The 19,014-nt window shown below is 38.5% G+C and overlaps 1 protein-coding gene across 2 annotated transcripts in view; it reads right to left on the minus strand.

Annotated features, from left to right (window-relative positions):
* Plppr5 (phospholipid phosphatase related 5) overlaps window positions 1-19,014 on the minus strand; it is a 106,181-nt gene that overhangs the window by 16,447 nt on the left and 70,720 nt on the right. For both annotated transcript variants that reach the window (XM_075981507.1, XM_075981506.1), the window contains exon 4: window positions 5,505-5,681. In XM_075981507.1, coding sequence (XP_075837622.1) covers window positions 5,505-5,681 — 177 coding nt within the window. The remainder of the gene's footprint in view (window positions 1-5,504; window positions 5,682-19,014) is intronic.

The following is a 19,014-nucleotide window of genomic DNA, read 5'->3' on the forward strand; positions in this document are numbered from 1 at the left end:
TGTGTTTCAGAGTGTCTGCTTTCCTATGCTCATACAGAACTCTGAGTCTGTCTGTCAGAGCAGTAGACTCAGTATGAAATTTCACAGTGGGTAAGGAAGTATGTTGACTCATGTCTCTTCTAAGACACAAATTGGGAGTCCCATCTGAAGTTTGCTGCCTTTGTACCCCACCTGTCACAGTGAGTGGCATCATTCATGAATGACCACACTAATGAATGCACATGCATTCTGGCCAAAGATTGTCAAATTGTATGGTCTATTATCTTTAATTAAAAATTAATTTCTGCCAGGAGGTGGTGGTGTACCCCTTTAGTACCAGTACTTGGGAGCCAGGCAGATCACTGTGAATTCAAGGCCAGCCTGGTCTACAGGAGCTAGTTCCAGGAACAGGTCCCAAAGCTACAAAGAAACCCTGCCCCAAAAAACAACAAAAAAGTTAATTTCCTTTCAAGCACTATGTTTTATATCAATGGCTTCCAGTCATTTAAGTTTATATTCTCCTAAAAAGATTACACTAATTAACTACCACCACACATATTTTTGGTTTCTCTAAGTTGTGTTAATAATAAATTTTTATGTATTCACTTTTTTCTTCCCATAATTATTACGTTATGTACCTTGTGGAGTCAAACAGTGCTAGCTCCTAATTTGGTTATCTGTTTTTAATCTGTAAAGTGAGGGTGATACATCTCAATAAAATGCTGCAGTGATTGTTACTCATACATAAGATCACATGACAAGCTATTATTGGGATCAACAAAGCTGAACACTTCCGCTTACCAATTCCATCTATCATGTTTGGGAGAGGTGAGGTTTGTAAGTCATCCATTTTTTGTAACAATAATAATCAGCACCTGCTGCTCAAGAATTAGTTTTGTATTTTGCTAAGTGTGATGATTCTACTCTTTACCCTTAAGCAAAATGTACAGGGGTGCAGACAGGTTTAGGACACAACACAATTCCTTGTAGGATTCTAACAGTACAGACTGATACATATAGAAGACAAGGGGGAGATGAGAAGAAGGTAATAACAGGTACAGCCTAGAAAACGTGGGATGTGTCTGAGTCAAATCTTAGCAATGTAGAAGACTGGAATATCTGTGTAAGAGCTGGGCATGATAAGCAGTGAAATAAGGCCATGCTTACTACATGTGGAAATTCATTGCGTCTTTTAAAGAGCTCAGGGTAACAAATTAAACAGTTATTCTTTCATGCTGCCCATATACAAGACCATATTCCAGATACATGAAAAGATAAGCAGTGAACAAAATGAACCGAAATATTTCTCCACAATGGCTTATTTGCAAGAGAAATATGAAATGCGGTGTCTAGGAGTTGCAATGTGTTAGTGAGAAACACAAGAAAGGACTAAGGAGAGAAGATGTTCTGAACATGGCTTGGGGAAGGTTTCACTATATGATGAATAGTGAGCTGTGATTGATGTGTGCGGGGTCACATGCATGCAGTGGCAGGACTCAGATATCCCTGCTTCTCATTTGCAACTGAAATACAGAAAAAGAAGGGGCATTCCCCCAGAACAAATGTGTAGGAAGGGCAGGTTTGTTTTTGATAAAGGAAGGAGGCTGATTGTGATTTCATGAGCTGGATTCATGTACACAGAGAAAAGTGCAGGATACTTTTCACTAGGAAATAAGCAATTGGAACATCGTTGACCCTGGAAGTGCAGTAGAATGACTGGAGTTGAGGCATCCGGGAAGGTTTGTTTTCCCTTGTTATTGACAATGCATTATTGCAATAATTGCAATATAGGCCAAGCCAGCAAGGTGATGGTGTGGGGGATATCTGTAGGAGTACATGGGATAGGAAGCCCACAGTTCTGGTTAGAAGGACTGATATAAGACACAGAAGGAATAATTGGGAAGTGGAAATGAACTTGAAGTAGATGAGTCACTGCTTGTTGGGGATGAACTGGGAGAATGAGTCAGAGGTAAATGCTAGGTGTAGATAAAGGGTGGTGAGCGGAGGTGTCTTTAGAACAAGACAGCAACTTGGAGTAGACTGATTTAATTTTATTTTGGACTTATTTTAGAATCCTAAAACCCTGCAAGATAATTGCAGGACATTTGCAAGCCAGAGTTGGAGTGGCTGCACAAAATTCAAAATAAATGCCCTACTGAATTATCCAAATAAGGAATCTGAGAGTCATCTTGAGTTGTTTCCTGTCCCTCATCCACATCATCTTGTGTTCCCTCAGGCTCTCTTTCTTCCCTTTCCCTTCCAAAGATTGTCTCTTCTTTCTGTGTCTCTATGGTTCAGTTTAGACTCTGATTTCCCTGGTTCTTCATAACACGTCTCCTCCATCTTCACCTGCAGTGTTATGCTAGAGCATATTTTTAAAGCACAGATCTCAAATGGCAAAAGCTAGTGAGCGGAAGCAAACTACCACTTATGGAACTGTGCTTTACTCATTCCCGTGGCCGTTCACTAAGCATGTACTACTTTGTTTGACCTTCTGTAAGTTCAAGAATGAGCCTTCTGGGAGGTTGTGATTGTTCTCATATACAGAAGGATACAGGAGCACAGAAAGGTTCAATAAAGTACTTGATGGGACAATTGAGTACATAAAGAAACTTGGACTCAAACAAGTCCATTCGATTTCTACTCTTTTGAAGGCAGAGCATACTAACTCCCCTACATTTTAAACAAAAGTCCACATTATTCTTTTGGCACACAAAACTTTTCCATGCCTCTAACCTTTATGATGGGAGACTAGTATCATTCCAGGAAGCTGTGCTTTCTCATTCATAAGCTGCTTCCTGGGCCTGTGGTATAGGAAGAGCTCCATGCCTACTGTCCTTATACAGGCTTTCATGTTGTCTATGTGGCCCATGTTTTGTTCTTATTCCTTGTGCAGAATCCAGATTTATCCTCTTTCTAACCTCCTCCAGTTGATATATCACTTTTTTTTTTTTTTTGCTTTCTTGAGACGGGGTTTCTCTGTGGCTTTGGAGCCTGTCCTGGAACTAGCTCTTGTAGACCAGGCTGGTCTCGAACTCACAGAGATCCGCCTGCCTTTGCCTCCCAAGTGCTCGGATTAAAGGCGTGCGCTACCACCGCCCGGCCAATATATCACTTCTTCCTGACAGGTCTGTCACCCCAATAAAGTTAATATTTCCAGTACCTATCAATAAATTGTATGTAATCCTCTATAAAGTGTAATGTCTGTTTTCTTATTTGATTGTAACATATTTAATATCTGAGATGTCTCTCGTTTTGTTCTCAAATATTTCTTCACATCACCAAGGTCAGCACTTGTATTGAAGTAGGGACTTGGCAGCATTTTATTTTACGGTGGAAGACGGGGAAGGGAAATTTAAGGGACTAGGCTAATCCCCAAACAAAACTCTAGCTCATGGTGGAATCAAGCCATACTCCCATGAGCTTCCTTGGCTTACCAGTTGTCGCCTATAGGCACTCACATTCATAAGTGATCATTAATGAGAACATGATTCATCTTTAGTTACATGATTGAAGCACCGTTTTGGTGTGACCTTTTCATGGAGTCATTTTTCTCATGTGTAATAATATTTAAAGAGTGATTTCAGAAAGTGTGTAATATACATTCTTGGATTGAATATGCACAATAGAGTGGCTTGAGCTCAGGGAGATGTACAGGCTAGCTCTTCATTTATCTAGTTCTCAGTTAGGGATATTGATGGAGGAAGGTCATTGGTTAAATAAAAAGAAGCTGCTTGGCTCTCATTGGTTAGGAGATAGGTGGGAGGAGTAAACAGCTCTCTGGAAGGGTAGGAGGATTGCAATGGCCAGGGGAAAAACAGTAGGAGGCTGATGAGGCGCCAAGGAAGATAATCTACACCTAGGGAGCTGATTTCGGTGGCATCATAATTTCCATCACTTCTCTGTTTTGTTTTGTTTCTTTTAAATGTTAACCAGTCTCAACTGTGATGAGTGAAAGCAAGGAGAGTTTGGCCCTGAGTTTCATGAGGCATCAAGCGACTTCAAAGAGACGGGGTATTAAAGGGTAACTTCAGCCTGTCTGTTGCTATATTTGGATGATGAAATTTAGCCAAAAGAGTCTGCAAGACTCAACAGTAAGCAATCTGTAGCTTATCTAGGAGCACACCTGTAACCAAGCAACTGAATCTCAGCTATTCACATCACCTCAATCTCTAGCCAATCAGAATCCATGAGCTGCCAGAATTTTTCCAGAAAAGGCAAATGCTGACTGGGGTCCATCAGGTTATTTAGTATCTCTTTCTCTTCCACTGACTGTACCTGCACACTCAGTCTATGATAGGGAGGGACATGCTGACTGACGAACACATCACAGATTTGAAAAAAAAAAAACCAAAACCTTTCATCCAGAGTCCTCCAATGACCTTGAGACTCACAGTGAATGGCATCACAAGAGGAAACGAAGGGTGGGGGGGACGAAGCTCAGGATGTTGAGCAGACATGAGATCATGCCCATTAATTTCCTACAGGAGGTTTTAGAAGAAACATTTCATTTCAAATTCCAGGCATGTAATTTGTACTCAAACCTCACACATGTTTTTTATTGCCCACTGATTATTAACTGGACAAAGGAGGCTGAGGAAGGAAGAAGCAAGCATTGTGAGAATGAATCCAACTGAATTGAAATGGAAGTGTTTCTGAAGTTCTAAGGTGTCCCTGTAAAAGGGCCTTTGATTTATAAACTGTGCACGGGGTCACCTAAGTAGGACGGTAAAAGTCTCCACAAGTAACGGGCTGATGATTTTCAACTCAGGCTGAAAACTTTAATCGAACAAAATTATAGATTCATTCAAGTATATGCTTTAGCAGGCGTATGGGTAGCCCTCCACTAAAAGGCTCTGACATTCTTCACTATGTGGAAGACATGACTGGGGATGCTAGCGTTCCCATCCCAATCTCAGTCCCCCAGGAGAAGTGATGCATCTCACAGTCCTATGCCATGGGAACACTGGAGGTGTGGATCTCATGATGTGCCCAGACTGAAGAAGGCATGAGGCACTTGGGTCCAGGAGGATGTTTTCCTTCACTAGAGGCAAACTATCCTGAGGAATTTTGTGGATATATAAACAATGCAGTCTACAATACTAACTGAGAAGGGACAGGTGAGATAGCTTAGTGGATAAAGGTACTTGGTGACCTGAGTTTAACCCTCGGCCCTCACATGGTAGAAGGAGAGAACTAACTCTCACGATTTGTCTTTTGGACCTACACACACATGCCGTGGCACATGTGTTCCCTGCCCCATAAATAAAAAATATAAAATGCTATTTGAGGAGGAATGATTTTAGCTCTGCTTCATTTTAGATAAAGGTGTTTTAAGTGCAGAATTTATTTATTATTCTTTCCCAAACCTAATCTTAAGGAGAATAAATGCAAGAAAAAAGAAATGAACAACCATAGACATATATATTTCACATAATGTATCACAATGATTCATCCTTGCATTTGCTTAGAAGTGATATTCAAGTTTTTTAAAAACAAAAAATATTTTTAAAAATTATACTTACCAGAAATACTGCTATAGATATCCCAACTAGAAAGCCCGCTATCACATCAGACCAATGATTTCGATATTCTGCTACTCTGTTGAGTCCAGTAAGAAAGGCCAAACACATTAATCCCAAGCATAGAACAGGCTTAGCAAGTCTGGTGCCTTTGGCTTTGATAGTGTTTGTAATGTACATCTGAAATAGCAAATAAAACAAGACTTTTCACAAAAGCGTTTTCTTGGTATACACATGAAATGCATTATGTATATATTACAAAAATACAGTTAACAGCTATATATGACTATGTAGTTTTAATCATTGACTAGAGTTTATGATTCTTGTAGTTTTTAAAAAAATGGTTATTTTCTGTTAAGCTACTTAACCCAGGCTGGTTTCCAGCTCTCTGCATATCCAGAGTTGCCCTTGAATGTTAGCATTATAGGTGTGTGCTACCATACCTGTAATGAAGTTTGTGATGATGATTTCTTAAATGTAGAATTTAAGAGTGCCAATTATTTAGTTTTACTTATCCATCATGGCCATTTCTTTGTTTTTCACCAATTTTATTTTTTAACTGTTTTTATTGAGCTATATATTTTTCTCCTCTCCCGTCCCTTTCTACCCTCTCCCATAGTCCCCATGCTCCAGATTTACTCAGGAGATCTTATCTTCTTTTCTACTATCCATGTAAATTAGATCCATACATATTTCTTTTAGGATCTTCTTTGTTGTCTAGGTTCTCTGAGATTGTGATTTGTAGGTTGTCCATTTCTTACTAATGACTTTTTTAAAAAAGTGTGTGTGTCCACATGATTGCCAATGTGTCCAGATTGAAAAGAGCCCCTGGACGTGGAATTACAAGAAGTTGTAAACTGTGAGATATGGGTGCTGAGAAATAACTCAATTCCTCTGCAAGAGCAGTGTGTTCTTCACTGCTAAACCATCTCTTCATTCCTATAAGAGCCAGTTCTTATGCCGTTTCATCAGTCACCTGGAATATGAGCACAGCCATTGCAAGTGTTCTCCTGCCCTACACCCCACAAACATTTTAACACTTTTGTTTCACCTGAATTTACACATTAGATAACTCACAATATTACGGTTACAAGAGGTAAATATTGATGATGTATTGGTGTTTTCATTTGTATATTTTGTATGGATAGGATTTATCCTTGGTCAAATCAAAATTAAATATAGCTAGAAAAATTAAATGGAGATTTCTGGAAAATTGATGTGACTGTGAAGATGGTAGTCCAGACAATGAAGAGCCAAGGCTAGCTTTTATATTGTCATCTGGAAGCATGAGATAAATATGAATAAAGAACACAAGATGTCAACTGGCTGTGCTGAAGGAAATATATCAAGGTTGTGAGCCATCATGCCCAGGAATAACTTGGTTCTTCTCCCAATATCACTTATTCTATTGCTTCCTTGCTCATAGCTTAAATCGCAATTCTATTAGCAAACCTGTTGACTTCAAGTGTATAGTGACAGTTCTCATGTCAACAATATGGAAAGTGTGAAAGAGGCAGGTTGGAAAGTACACCTAAGTGGTATAGTGTAAATATCAGTAAATATCTTGTACTGATAACACACTCAAGAAAATACGTATAGAATATACAATCTATATACTATATTCTATAATGTTAATAGTTATCTTGAATTAGAAAGAAATATATTTGCTTATGAGTGTAGACTAAAAGAGCTGTATCTAAGCTTTTAGTTCATGATGACCATTTTAGAATACTATGAAATCCAGTAATTATCTTTTTTTCTTAAGACTTTATCTCATTAAATCTTTAAAATCCTATAAAGTGGATACCATTATTAACTTCATTATATAAATTTAAAAAGTGGATCAATATCAAGCTTATTGTAGACCATACACTTTATTTGGGGGTGGCACCATTTGCGAAGAAGAAATAAAACTTTTTTTTTTCAAGAAAGGGTTTCTCTGTAGCTTTGAAGCCTGTCTTGGAACTAGCTTGTAGACCAGGCTGGCCTCAAACTCATAGAGATCCATCTGCCTCTGCCTCCCAAATACTGGGATTAAAGGTGTGTGCCACCACCGCCTGGCGAAGAAATGGAACCTTAAACAAAGAACTTTAGGCACTTCCTGATCATAAGGGCTTTAGCAGGTCTTCCTTGCATTTTTTTCTCCTCTGAGTTCCTCTGAGGAGAAAATGGCCAAAAGACTTACACAGTGAGACTTAAGAAGGCTCACAAGAAGCCCCAAGCAGTCTGTCCAGTATGCGAACTAATGAAAACATGCTTCTATTAGAAAGAATTCAAGCTTGTTTTTTTTTCTTCTATTACACCCATGGCTAATGTCCAAACCTCGAATGGAGTGTGAGAGGCCACAAGATCGTAGAGCTATGAGAATTAAAAAAGTTATCCAGAATTTTATAAGCCATAAATATAGCATTAAGGTTGATCATAGCAATGCTTTATAAAGTACATATGTTCTTGAAGTATAATCACCACAAATATAATGAAAGACAAACTATAGAACTTTTTATTTGAACGTGGCAACTCTCTAGTACTTTATGACAAGAGCCTTTTAAACAGTCTATTTGTTTTATCCTTGCTGAAAGTCTATTAAAGCTAATCTGCAGAAGGGGAAATAATAGCATAATGATCTACTAAGGAAGCTAGATACAGAACAGTAATTGATTACTTATGCTTTCTTGGTTTCTAATTCACTTATGAAACCATCTAGGTTAACCAGATGTCAAAATGTAGCTAAAATAAACACAAACAGGAGGTGGGGTGATTTGAGCAGAATTGTGTTCCCTCATTTAGCTGTGTTATCCATCCTCATTCACCCATTCCATGCAAGATGATGCAGAATGCCAAAACTTATCATTTGATTCCTGCTAAGATCCTACTACACATTATCTCATGTTACTCTTTGTTTATTTAAATACATGCAATACTTAATACACGAAGGGCTTTGATAACTGGTTCACTTTTACTAAAGGGTAACTACAATGTCCTATTATTCTGTAACATGGGTTGTCTCACTTGTTATAGTAAACACCAATCATTTAGTCGTTACAAAATATAATACTTGTAAAAGAACCCTATTAAAGCCAATATACTTAATTTTAAGCACCTACTATGTACCAAAGGCTGTATTTAACTTCTCCAATGAGGAAATATCCAAGGTTTGATCCTGAAGGATGAGAATGGTTGTCCATGACAGCAGAAACTGAACTAGCCTAGATGTAGGAGATAACCTGGGTAATCCAGCCATGTGCTTTCAAAGTATTTTGCTCATTTTCTTGGAACTCTTGCCATGGTGACAGGTTCTCATATGTTTTATTTGTTTCCCTCACTATAGGGGAGACATAGAAATGAAGCCTGGTCCTTCACTGTAAACTCTGTGCTTGGCACTTGGCCTGACTTTTAGAGAACTGTTAAGAAAACGAGACTTAATAAAGAGAAGATTGAGTGAGGGATAGCTACGAGGGAGAGCACAGAGTATTTGTGACATTTGTCACTTTGTAGAACAATGTATATACTTCCATGCTTCTCTCTTTTATAATATTCTGTTAGAATAGAGCCTTTGTCCATTCACTGCTCTATCTGAAATGCTTAGAAGCTTTTTCACACAATAGGCATTCAAAACTTACCGCATGATGGAAGCATGAAAGGCATTGTTGGGCAAAGGTGGAATTTGAACTTGTATTACCTGAAATCGCTACTTGAAATTATCTTGAATATAGATGTGTTTACTAACTTACCATCTCTCTATTTTTATTGTCATGTATTTCCAGGAGCAAAATCTGTAATGGGTGACTACTAACTGTGATAAGAAGACTATGAGCCCCAAACAGACATCTATGAATCTTCAGTTCCCTGTTATTTCTTGTGACTATGGTTCCCACTCACATGAGACTTTTGTGAAGCCATGGGTGGAAGGAACACAGATATGCTCTAATAAGGCTAAGAAATGTGAAGGATTAATTTGCCACAAGTATGTCCTCAAGGTTGGGCCACAAGATGACAAGTTCATTTTAGCCCAGTGATACCCATATTTGACTTCTGAGGTAATAATACACTTGCATTGTTCCAACTCACTGTGTTTGTGGTATTTCCTGTGTCCAGTAGAAAACAACTATACTCCGGCAGTGTCTCTTTAATGTATTAATTAATACTAAGATTTGTAGCAACATTCCATGGAGTGAAGTAAATATGTTGTAGTGATCAAAGCATCCACATTGGAACCAGAAAAAAAATGTGTTGGAGTTCCAACTTTGACACTTGCATATGACAAGTCATGATGGTTCGATCAAAAATGGCCCCTATGGGTCATATATTTGAATGGTTGGTACCCAGTTAGTAATATTGTTGGGGAAACATTAGGAGGTGTAGTCTTGTTGGAGGCAATGTGTCAGTGGGAGTAGGTGATGAAGGTTTCAAAAGCCCATGCCGTTCCCAGTTAGCTTTCTCTGCCTCATGCTTGTGGATCAAGATTCAAACTCTTAACCCCTGCTCCAGCATCAACCCAGCCTGTCTGCTGGCATGCACTCAGCCATGATGATCCTGGACTCTAAACATATAAAACTGTACATCACAAATAAACTCCTTCTTTTATAAGCTGCCTTGGCTCTGGTGTCTTATCACAGAGACAGAAAAGTAATGAGACACAAGTTTAAGCATGTCTGCTTACCAAACACAAATGAAAATAAAGATATTGCCCCCATGTGTGATAAGGATTTATTACAATAACATGGTTAAAGTGCATAGCACAGTACTTTGTATGTAGTAAAGCCTAAATAACTGTAGCAGTTAAGTTGGAGCAAGAACGAGAAACATCGTACAATCAGGACCACAATTTTGAAGTGGTGTTTGCTGAATGGTGATCATTAGACTTAAGACAGCATTATGGCCAAGTACTCAGGGAACTCCTGTTTTCATGATTCTTTCACTTTTTTTTAAATACTGTTTCATCCTTTTTCCCTTCCCTTTGGACCCTGAAGGAACACTCCACTTGTTCTCTTGTAAATGATTATCATTATCTCTTCCCTTGACTTCCTCTTTGCAATTGATGAAATAGCCTCAATTTCCTCCACCAAGGTAGGAACAACTCTGTGTCCAGATTCCAGAGAAGCCTGGACATTCCAACGTTTTGTAACATCTGAAAGTCATTTCCCAAAAATGCAGCACTCAGACTAAGATCACCAGTGAGCATATATCCATGGACTGGCAGCCTCATGGTAGAAGAGATAATCTAAAGAGAAACACTTGTATCCCTCCCCTTGGTCATCATACTACTGAAAAAAAAAATAGACTTCAACAAATTTTTAAAAGTCACCAGGGAACTCATAGGACACAAAACAAAATGCTAGAGTAATAGCTATAGCAAGAGGAAAAATTTGCCTCTCAGGGAGAAATTTCACACAGTTCTGACAGTTTGCCTCACACAAATTCATCTAGGTATTAGTTTCTTTTCTATTGTTGTAATAAAACGCCATGGCCAAGATAAGTTATAGAAGGACTTGGCTTATGGATGCAGAAGGATAGGAGCCTGTCATGATGGGGAAGGTTGGCAGCCAGGGAGACAGAAACTTGATGTCCAGAGCTCACGTCTTGAACCCCACCGATACAGAAGAGAAGGAACTCTAGAAATAACAAGAGTCCTTCATCTCTCAAAGCCACCTTCAGAGACACACCCTCCAATAAGGCCACATTTCCTAGGCCTCCTGAGTGGGACCATCAGCTGCAGATCAAGTGTTCAAATTCCTGAAACCATGGAACACCTGTCATCATTTAAGCATCATAGCACATGAATATCTGATGGCTTTTCCTTCCTCCTCCACAAAATTTTTCATACAGCCACAGAAAGGAAACAAATGATGAAGCTTTTCCTCTGGGTTAGGCAAACTGTAAAATAAAAAGCGCATTTTCATTTTACAATTTCTGGTTCCTAATTGTTTAAGATATGAGAAAATTGTGCAGTAAGTTTACTCTGTTAATGCACCTAACCACGGGCCAACCCGAGGAACAGTGTGGGTTTTCTAGATGGCAAGGTATCAACCCAAATCATTGGTCCATATTCCGTAATCAGGTCAGTGGTGGAATATTTTTAAATGCCTTAAGTTTTGACAGCTCTGGTTAATATAATCTAATAAAATACAGAGATTTTTTCCATATTCTTTTAATATTACTGCTTATATTAGTCTGTCTGTGGTCAACTGAGTATTCCATAACTTCTTACAGTCTCTTACAGAGACTGAAGCCCATCCAAATTCTTTTTATTCTGCACATGGATTTTTTCAAAGCAACACTCAATCTTGTAAAACCACTTTGAACTTTCATCTTGACATTTATCATATCCGACCTGCCCTAGTCTTTAGTTAGCTAACGAGAGTCCCTCAAATGATAAACATCCACAATGGAATGCTGTTTGCAAAATGGCACAACAACTTTCATGTAAACAAACTCAGGTGTTCATTCAAGCTCATGGTCAAGTCCTGGGATTCTTTTTTATTGTTATAATTTTACTTTATGTTCTTATCTGCCTTTATAAATTTGTCCAAGTAGTAGTATAAAGGCATCTGAGAATATCTGTAGAATGAATAGGATGGGAATATTATAATGGTGGCAAACCAAGGGTTTTACAAGACAGATTTGTATTCTAGGAATTCAGGCCCTTGGGGTTGTGATGGAGGAGGGGGTAATGATACAAGAAACAGTGATATGATAAAGTGTTGGAACTCAGAAGATGAGTCTCAAGTCGGTTTAGACAGAGACTGTTTGCTCATTTCCCAGCTGCCCAGACATGAAATAATAATACAGAAACTATATTAATTAAAACACTGCTTGGCAGATTAGCTCAGGCTTCTTATTAACTAACTCTTACATCTTAAATTAACCCATTGCTATTATTGTATATTTTACATGATTCTCGTGGTTTAGCGGCAAGTTTCTGGGGCAGGTGTTTTTCTCCTTCAACAGCTACGTGGCATCTCCCCGACTCCATCTTCTTTCTCCTCTATTTCTGCTGGGAATACCCACCTTGTCCTATTCTATGCTGCCATAGGTCCAAAGCAGATTCTTTATTAACTAGTGGTATTAAAACATATTTATAGTATACAGAGGGGAATCCCACATCAAGTAGGAGATTTTTTTGCCATATTATTGGAAAGTAAAGATATTAGGAGCCCTAAGAAATAAAGTCCCTTTTTATTCTGCCCTCCTGTGTCTCATCCCCCTTTTTCACCTGAAAGAAACCACAGAAATCAAAATTCCTATTTTGCAAGATGGAGCACAAGAGCTAGAAAGAGAAGTCCTACCTCCTGCACTGGGATTCACTTGGCCCATCTAAACTCACAAACAATGAGCATCTTTCCATCTTCAACACATCTTCTAGCCTGTGTTCCTAATCTTAGCAACCCATCATCTACTGCTATGTTATTTCCTGTGAGCGTGTTTTCTAATCATGCATGTCCTTATAAATAGAATATGTTTCCTGGTGGTGGAAAGAGAAAATATTCTATGAAGTCATGATCTTGTCTTTGAATGGCAGAAGGAACACATATCATTCAGACTATGTTGGAAAATAAAGAGTACCCCCCATAATCTACATCCTTACTGCCTCTGGTTCCAGTGGCAATTATCTTATCAGTTACTAAGCTTCTTATATCAGGGGCATATTAAGATAGGTGTTCTACCAATTCAATTCAGAGATAAAGTATGAATCCCTCTATTTTCTCTTATACAAGGATAACTTTCCTCTGGGATGTGGTCTAATTTAAAGGTACTCATATACATAAGCAAATACACAAGATAGTAATTCAGGTTTTTTTCCTGCTCTGTTTCTTCAGAACCCCAGCCCTTACCCTAAGTGAGCAGTTCCTTCTTTCCCAACTACTAATTATTCTTTGTACTCTCTCTCCTACTCGCTTAAGTAAAACCCTCAGATTTCCTAGTTTTGCTTCAGATATTCCCAAATTAGATTTGAGACTTAGAAATTCTTATTCTCTGGGAAAACCCTGCCTAATTCAGTTATGAACTAAGCATAAGGTTTTTTTCCTCTGATTTACACTGAAGTCTCTTTTAAGGACTGCCCTTTACTAAATCCAATAAGGAACCTGTAAATACTAATGACTTCTTCAGCTGTGACTGGAGGAACTACAGAACCAAATCTTTCCTTCTACTTGATTTTAATTAAATTAAGTCTAATTGAATTAAACCGATCTCAAAACTATTGCTTGATTAGGCTATCAGGCTATTTTTCGGTATGTTCAGAACTAATTGGGTATGCAAACTTACATTTTACACTCTGGAGTCTATGAAATCTAAATGTGGATCAAATATTTCAGATGAAGACTTGGTATCTGAATTAAGATGTTAAATTTGTGCTGGATTTAGAAAACTAAAAAAAAAGGAATAAAAGGCACATCTAATTAAATTTTTATTGATACATGTTGAATGACTATATTTTAGATATACTGGCAAGTGTTTTCAAAATATCACAATTTTGCTTCTTTAAATGTGACTACTAGAAAGTTGAAAAGACATAGTTCACTTTATGTTTTATTTGTGTGTGTGTGGTAGTGATTGTGTTTATGTAGTATATACACACATGGGAGTGTACATCCAGTGTCTTCCTCAGCCTTTCTCCACCACAGGTTTTGAGACATAGCTAACCCTGGAACTCACCTATTAGTCTAGGCTAGCCAGCCTCAGGCATCCTTCAACCTCCACATCCCGGCACTGGCATTACAGATGTATGGATTTTTTGCCAAGACTTGAACTCTGGTCCTGATGCTGTGCAACAAGTACTCAAGTATCAACTGAAACATCTCCTCAACCCCTCACATTATGTTTCTATTAGACAGGGCTGACCTGTCAAAAACACCATAATTTAAGGTAAAAGGGGAAAAAAGAGCTTTGAATTTTCCTAGATTACATCCATTTATCATTTACTGTTACGGTATTATTTATTTATTTATTGCAATAGCTACATACTTAATCTGAAGTCACTCTTCACACCACCTTTATTTTGCCTATGTATCTTGTACAATATTAATATGTGAACTTTTCAAATAATACACACTCTGCTAAATGATACTGTGGGATTATTTGAATACTCTAACAAACATACACAGCCTGCTTTCCCACAGGCCAACTATCATAACAGTTTCTAAAACTTTCACTTCATTAAAGTTAATGAACTATTTTATATTTTATGAGTTTAATAAGTTAGATAAAGTCCATCTGCCACTGATTAGCTTTTTAACCTTAGACAAATTATTAACCTCTGAGCTTTCCTGTATAATGATAAGTGAAAATAGCAATGCCATTATAGGACTTAGTAGTGACCATGTAAGTAAGGATTTTATTATTATCATGAGCAAATAAAAACTCTTATTTACTTAGAGACTAGAATGAAGAACTAAAATGATATGGTTATACTAAAGTTACATAGGATAAATAATAAATTTAATGATCTGAAGGGCAGGCAAGATGGCTCAGTAATAAAGGCATTTGCAATCAAGCTTGACGACCTGAATTTGACCCCTGGAACCCACATGATAGAAGGAGAGTACTTCCACTTGTTCATGGCACATAAATTTGTGCACACATATAAAATAAATAAATACATGTAATTAATAAATGCCCAATTTACAGGCATAGGAGGCAAAGGTTTTTATAATATTTGAGAAATCAAATGTTGGCATGCTTTATTCATTAATAACCTCAAATGGACATCTAATAAAGATTACATCATCTCAAAGACAGGATTTATCCTGCCTTTGATGTCCTTGAATGGGCAACATTAGAGAGTCTCAAATGTGAAGTAAGTAACAAGCACCTCAGTGTTCAGGACCAGCTGGTACATGCAGTTTCAATTAGAATATGCTCAGTAACTCAGCTGCCCCCAGCACAATAGGTGATTGATGGCCTCGCTGTAAACAACGGCCCCTTCATCATGGCCTTAGCCACCTTATCCCTGAAGTGCAGCAATGGCTGATTTCATGTGGAGACCATTTCTCCCTTGTGTGACCCCCAATAAATGTACTGCACACATAGCCCTTCATCCGTCAGATGGAACAAGAGGAACACTCTGAAAATACCACTGTCCTCTCTGAAATCAATATCACGTATGCTCCTCTTATACACACTTGTTTTCCATGCCCTGCACAGTAAGCAAGGTAAATTTTGCATAAATACAGCCTGCTCTCTTGTTTATGTTCCTTATAGAAGAAGGAAACAAGCTGCGACGTTTGAGGGGTTACCAGCAAACAAAATATGTTTGACAGCTGTGGTTTCAATGGCTGTGTCATCTCCAAGATTTAGAAGTATCTCAGTCGGAAGTAAGGAACTAAACTGGCTTGCAAATGGGCAATTTGAACATTTTAAATCCTACAAAGAAATGCACAGTAGAGTGTGAGGATAATCTGAGGGATTTATTTTGGCTTAGCTTACAGACAAACGAAGAAAGCAAAATCCCTATAAAGCCGTTAAAGATGTCTATAAAATTTAAGTTGAATGTTAAAGACAACGCTAGCAAATGTTTATTTCAAGTGTCTCTAACCTACCCTTAAGGTTTTGCTCACAGTTAGACCTTTAGGAGCTTGAAATGTTAAGGAAAGAAATTATAATTATTAGCAATGTGAAATTCTATTTATATGATATTTTTGATGTATATGTGTATGTAGTATATGCATAAATGTTTGAGGATATTTTGTGTGCATGTGTACATGTGTGTATATATATGCAGAGGCCTATGGTCAATATTCAATGGCTTCCCTGATGACTCTCCACTCCGATTTCTTTTGTGGGGCAGGGGTTTCAAGACAGGGTTTCCAGACAGGATTTTTATTTTGTGTGTGTGTGTGTGTGTGTGTGTGTACCTTTGGTGCCTGTTTTAGAACTAGCTCTTGTAAATCAGGCTGGCCTCAAACTCACAGAGATGCCTCCTGAGCACTGGGATTAAAGACATATGCCACCACCACCCGGCTCCACTCTGTTTTTGAGACGCGGTATCTCACTGAATCTGCTGCTCCCTGATTGAACAGACTGTCTTTCCAATGAACTCTAGGGATCTGCTCATGTCTCCTTAAGCTTGTGTGGCATACATTTCCCCCACTGAATCTCCTCTGTGGCTCCCAGTATATGTGACCTATGAAAGAATTACAATACATAATATATTATTTATATAATCTGTATAATCGGAAAGGTATGCTTACAAGTACATTTTAAATTTTGAGATATTGTTCTAAATTATATAATGATAGGGAAATACATAAATGATAACTTGAAAAGACAAACATTATATTGTAATAAGAAAAAAAATGTATGTCATGAAGCACAAGTATGCAGACACTGTCAGTGTGAATGTTGCTGCACAAGTGGTATCTAGGCTTGCAATCAGCCACAAAATACCAATCCCATGCTCATTTTAAATGTCACGATCAATGTTCCAGGGCGCCATTTCAAAGGATGTCTTCAAAATTGGAGAGTGTTTTGTTTCTAACCTAACTCATAATCTCACTGGGGACTAAGCCAGGAGGAAAATGCGATGTTGAATAGTGGTTGTCAACTTGATAGGCTATCATGATGGATACCATTGATCCATGGGATGAGGTCCTGGACCGAGTGGATGAGAAAAGCCAGGTGAACACCAGCACACATACCTCTTGGTTGCCGGGCTGTGGATGCCACAGGAGCCAACTCGTGCTTCAGATACCATGTGCATCTTGCCAGGAGGCCTGCACCCTCAAATGCTGAGCCAAAATAAACCCCACCTTTTTCCTTTGAGTTATCTTTGACAGATCTTTGGTCACAGTAAAAAGAAAACAAAGACAAAGATTTTCTCCTTCTTTTTATTAAATTAAAATTGTTATTAAATTTAGAGTCTCAAGACATGCCTTCCTTTCCCTCTTTCATGACATAATTACCCTTCCCCAGACCTACCCCTACAATGTCCTGACCTGTTTTTCAGCTCACTTCGCTCTCAGGAAGGAAGGTGGAGAGTGTGATCTCCTGCAACTGCTTCTTCCTACTCACAGCTCCCACCTCGGACGTTAAAAAGCTCCAGATTACCAAAGATGTCCAAAGACACTTCTGGGTCCTTGCACATCACATCATATCCCCAGCCAAGTCCTAGATATTGGAGGCAAAGGATCATCCTGTCCTCCTCATTGTACTGTTCTGAATTTTGTTCCTAATTGTTATGAGGTATTCTTTTATACTGCAATCCTGTATTTCTGTTATCTTAGACGGGTACAAGTATCCTTTTCCTTTTGTCTCTGTGCTTAGCATGGTGCTTGACTTAGTGATGAGTTAATCATGAAAATCATTTTAAACAGCTGAAGATGGATTAGGCTCCTAACTGCTTTACATGCATGCTATCCAATAATGCAAATAATCCCTTGTAGTTGGTACCTAACAGGGAGGCAGGAACATAGAAAGGTTAAGTCACTCATCCAAGGACTTAAGGGTAGTGAGGAATGGAGCACGTGCTGAAATTCAGGCTGTTTAGTGACAAAGAAGTCCTGCTATAAAGAAATGAGTGCAGAAATCCGGGGAGAGGGCAGGTCTCCCTCAGTCTTACGAATGGTGTAATGCTTGAGGAATCTTCAAGTGGGAGGAGGAACAGCCCTAAGAAGAAATTGGAGGTGCTGAAAATAGCTCAAGGTGAGGGACCAAAGGCTTAATGGGTAGAGCCTGTGACTGAGTTCAGAAGGGAAAGGCAGGAAATGAGTCCACAAGGCTAAAGTGTTAGGTTACAGCAGGTTCTGTGTGTCAAGTCAAGGAGCTTAGATTTTCATTAGAAAGAAAATGAAACACTACCAAAAGGGAAGTGAGAAATTACAAGAGTCCTTTCAATTTAATAAGTTAGTAGGCTTAATTGGCAAATAATGTGTCTACATTTATGGGGTAGGATATGATATTTTGATGTATGCATACATTATAGAAAAATTCAAGGTTGATAATCATATCCGTCACCTCATTCATTCATCTTACTGGGTGTGTACATGCATGTGGCTAAGGTTTGCCAGGAACAAAGTGCTCCGCCACTGATCTGTTGTCCCCAGTCCCTTTTCTGTTTTTCATTTTAATACAGGGTTTCACTAATCTACCTTGGCTACCTTTGAACTTACTCTGTAGCTCACTGGAGGTAGGAACTTGTGTTCTTCCCAATGGCTTCCACCCCCAACTGAGCAGCTGGGGTCACAGGACTATGCTACAGGGCCTGCAGAAAACTTGAAATTTGAAATTACCGCTTTGGCTGGAGAGGTTTCAGTTGATGGAATGTCCATACCCTGGCTGTGATTATAAATAGAAAAAATACTTAGGAGCTTGTACTATAAGTTTGTTTTTATGGTTAAATAGGACGTTTGCTTTGTGTGTGCCCATAAATGTGACCCAGGTGAACAGCGAGGGGGGGTGAGCACCACTTCTATTTTTGTTCTAGAACAAGCTCTGTAGAGTAGAGCCAATGGGCACACTAGCCCAGAACTCTCTATCCCATCCGGATAGACAATTGTGGTCAGTTACACCAATAATT

This window comes from Microtus pennsylvanicus, chromosome 7 (genome assembly GCF_037038515.1).
Source record: "Microtus pennsylvanicus isolate mMicPen1 chromosome 7, mMicPen1.hap1, whole genome shotgun sequence".
Classification (NCBI taxonomy): domain Eukaryota; kingdom Metazoa; phylum Chordata; class Mammalia; order Rodentia; family Cricetidae; genus Microtus; species Microtus pennsylvanicus.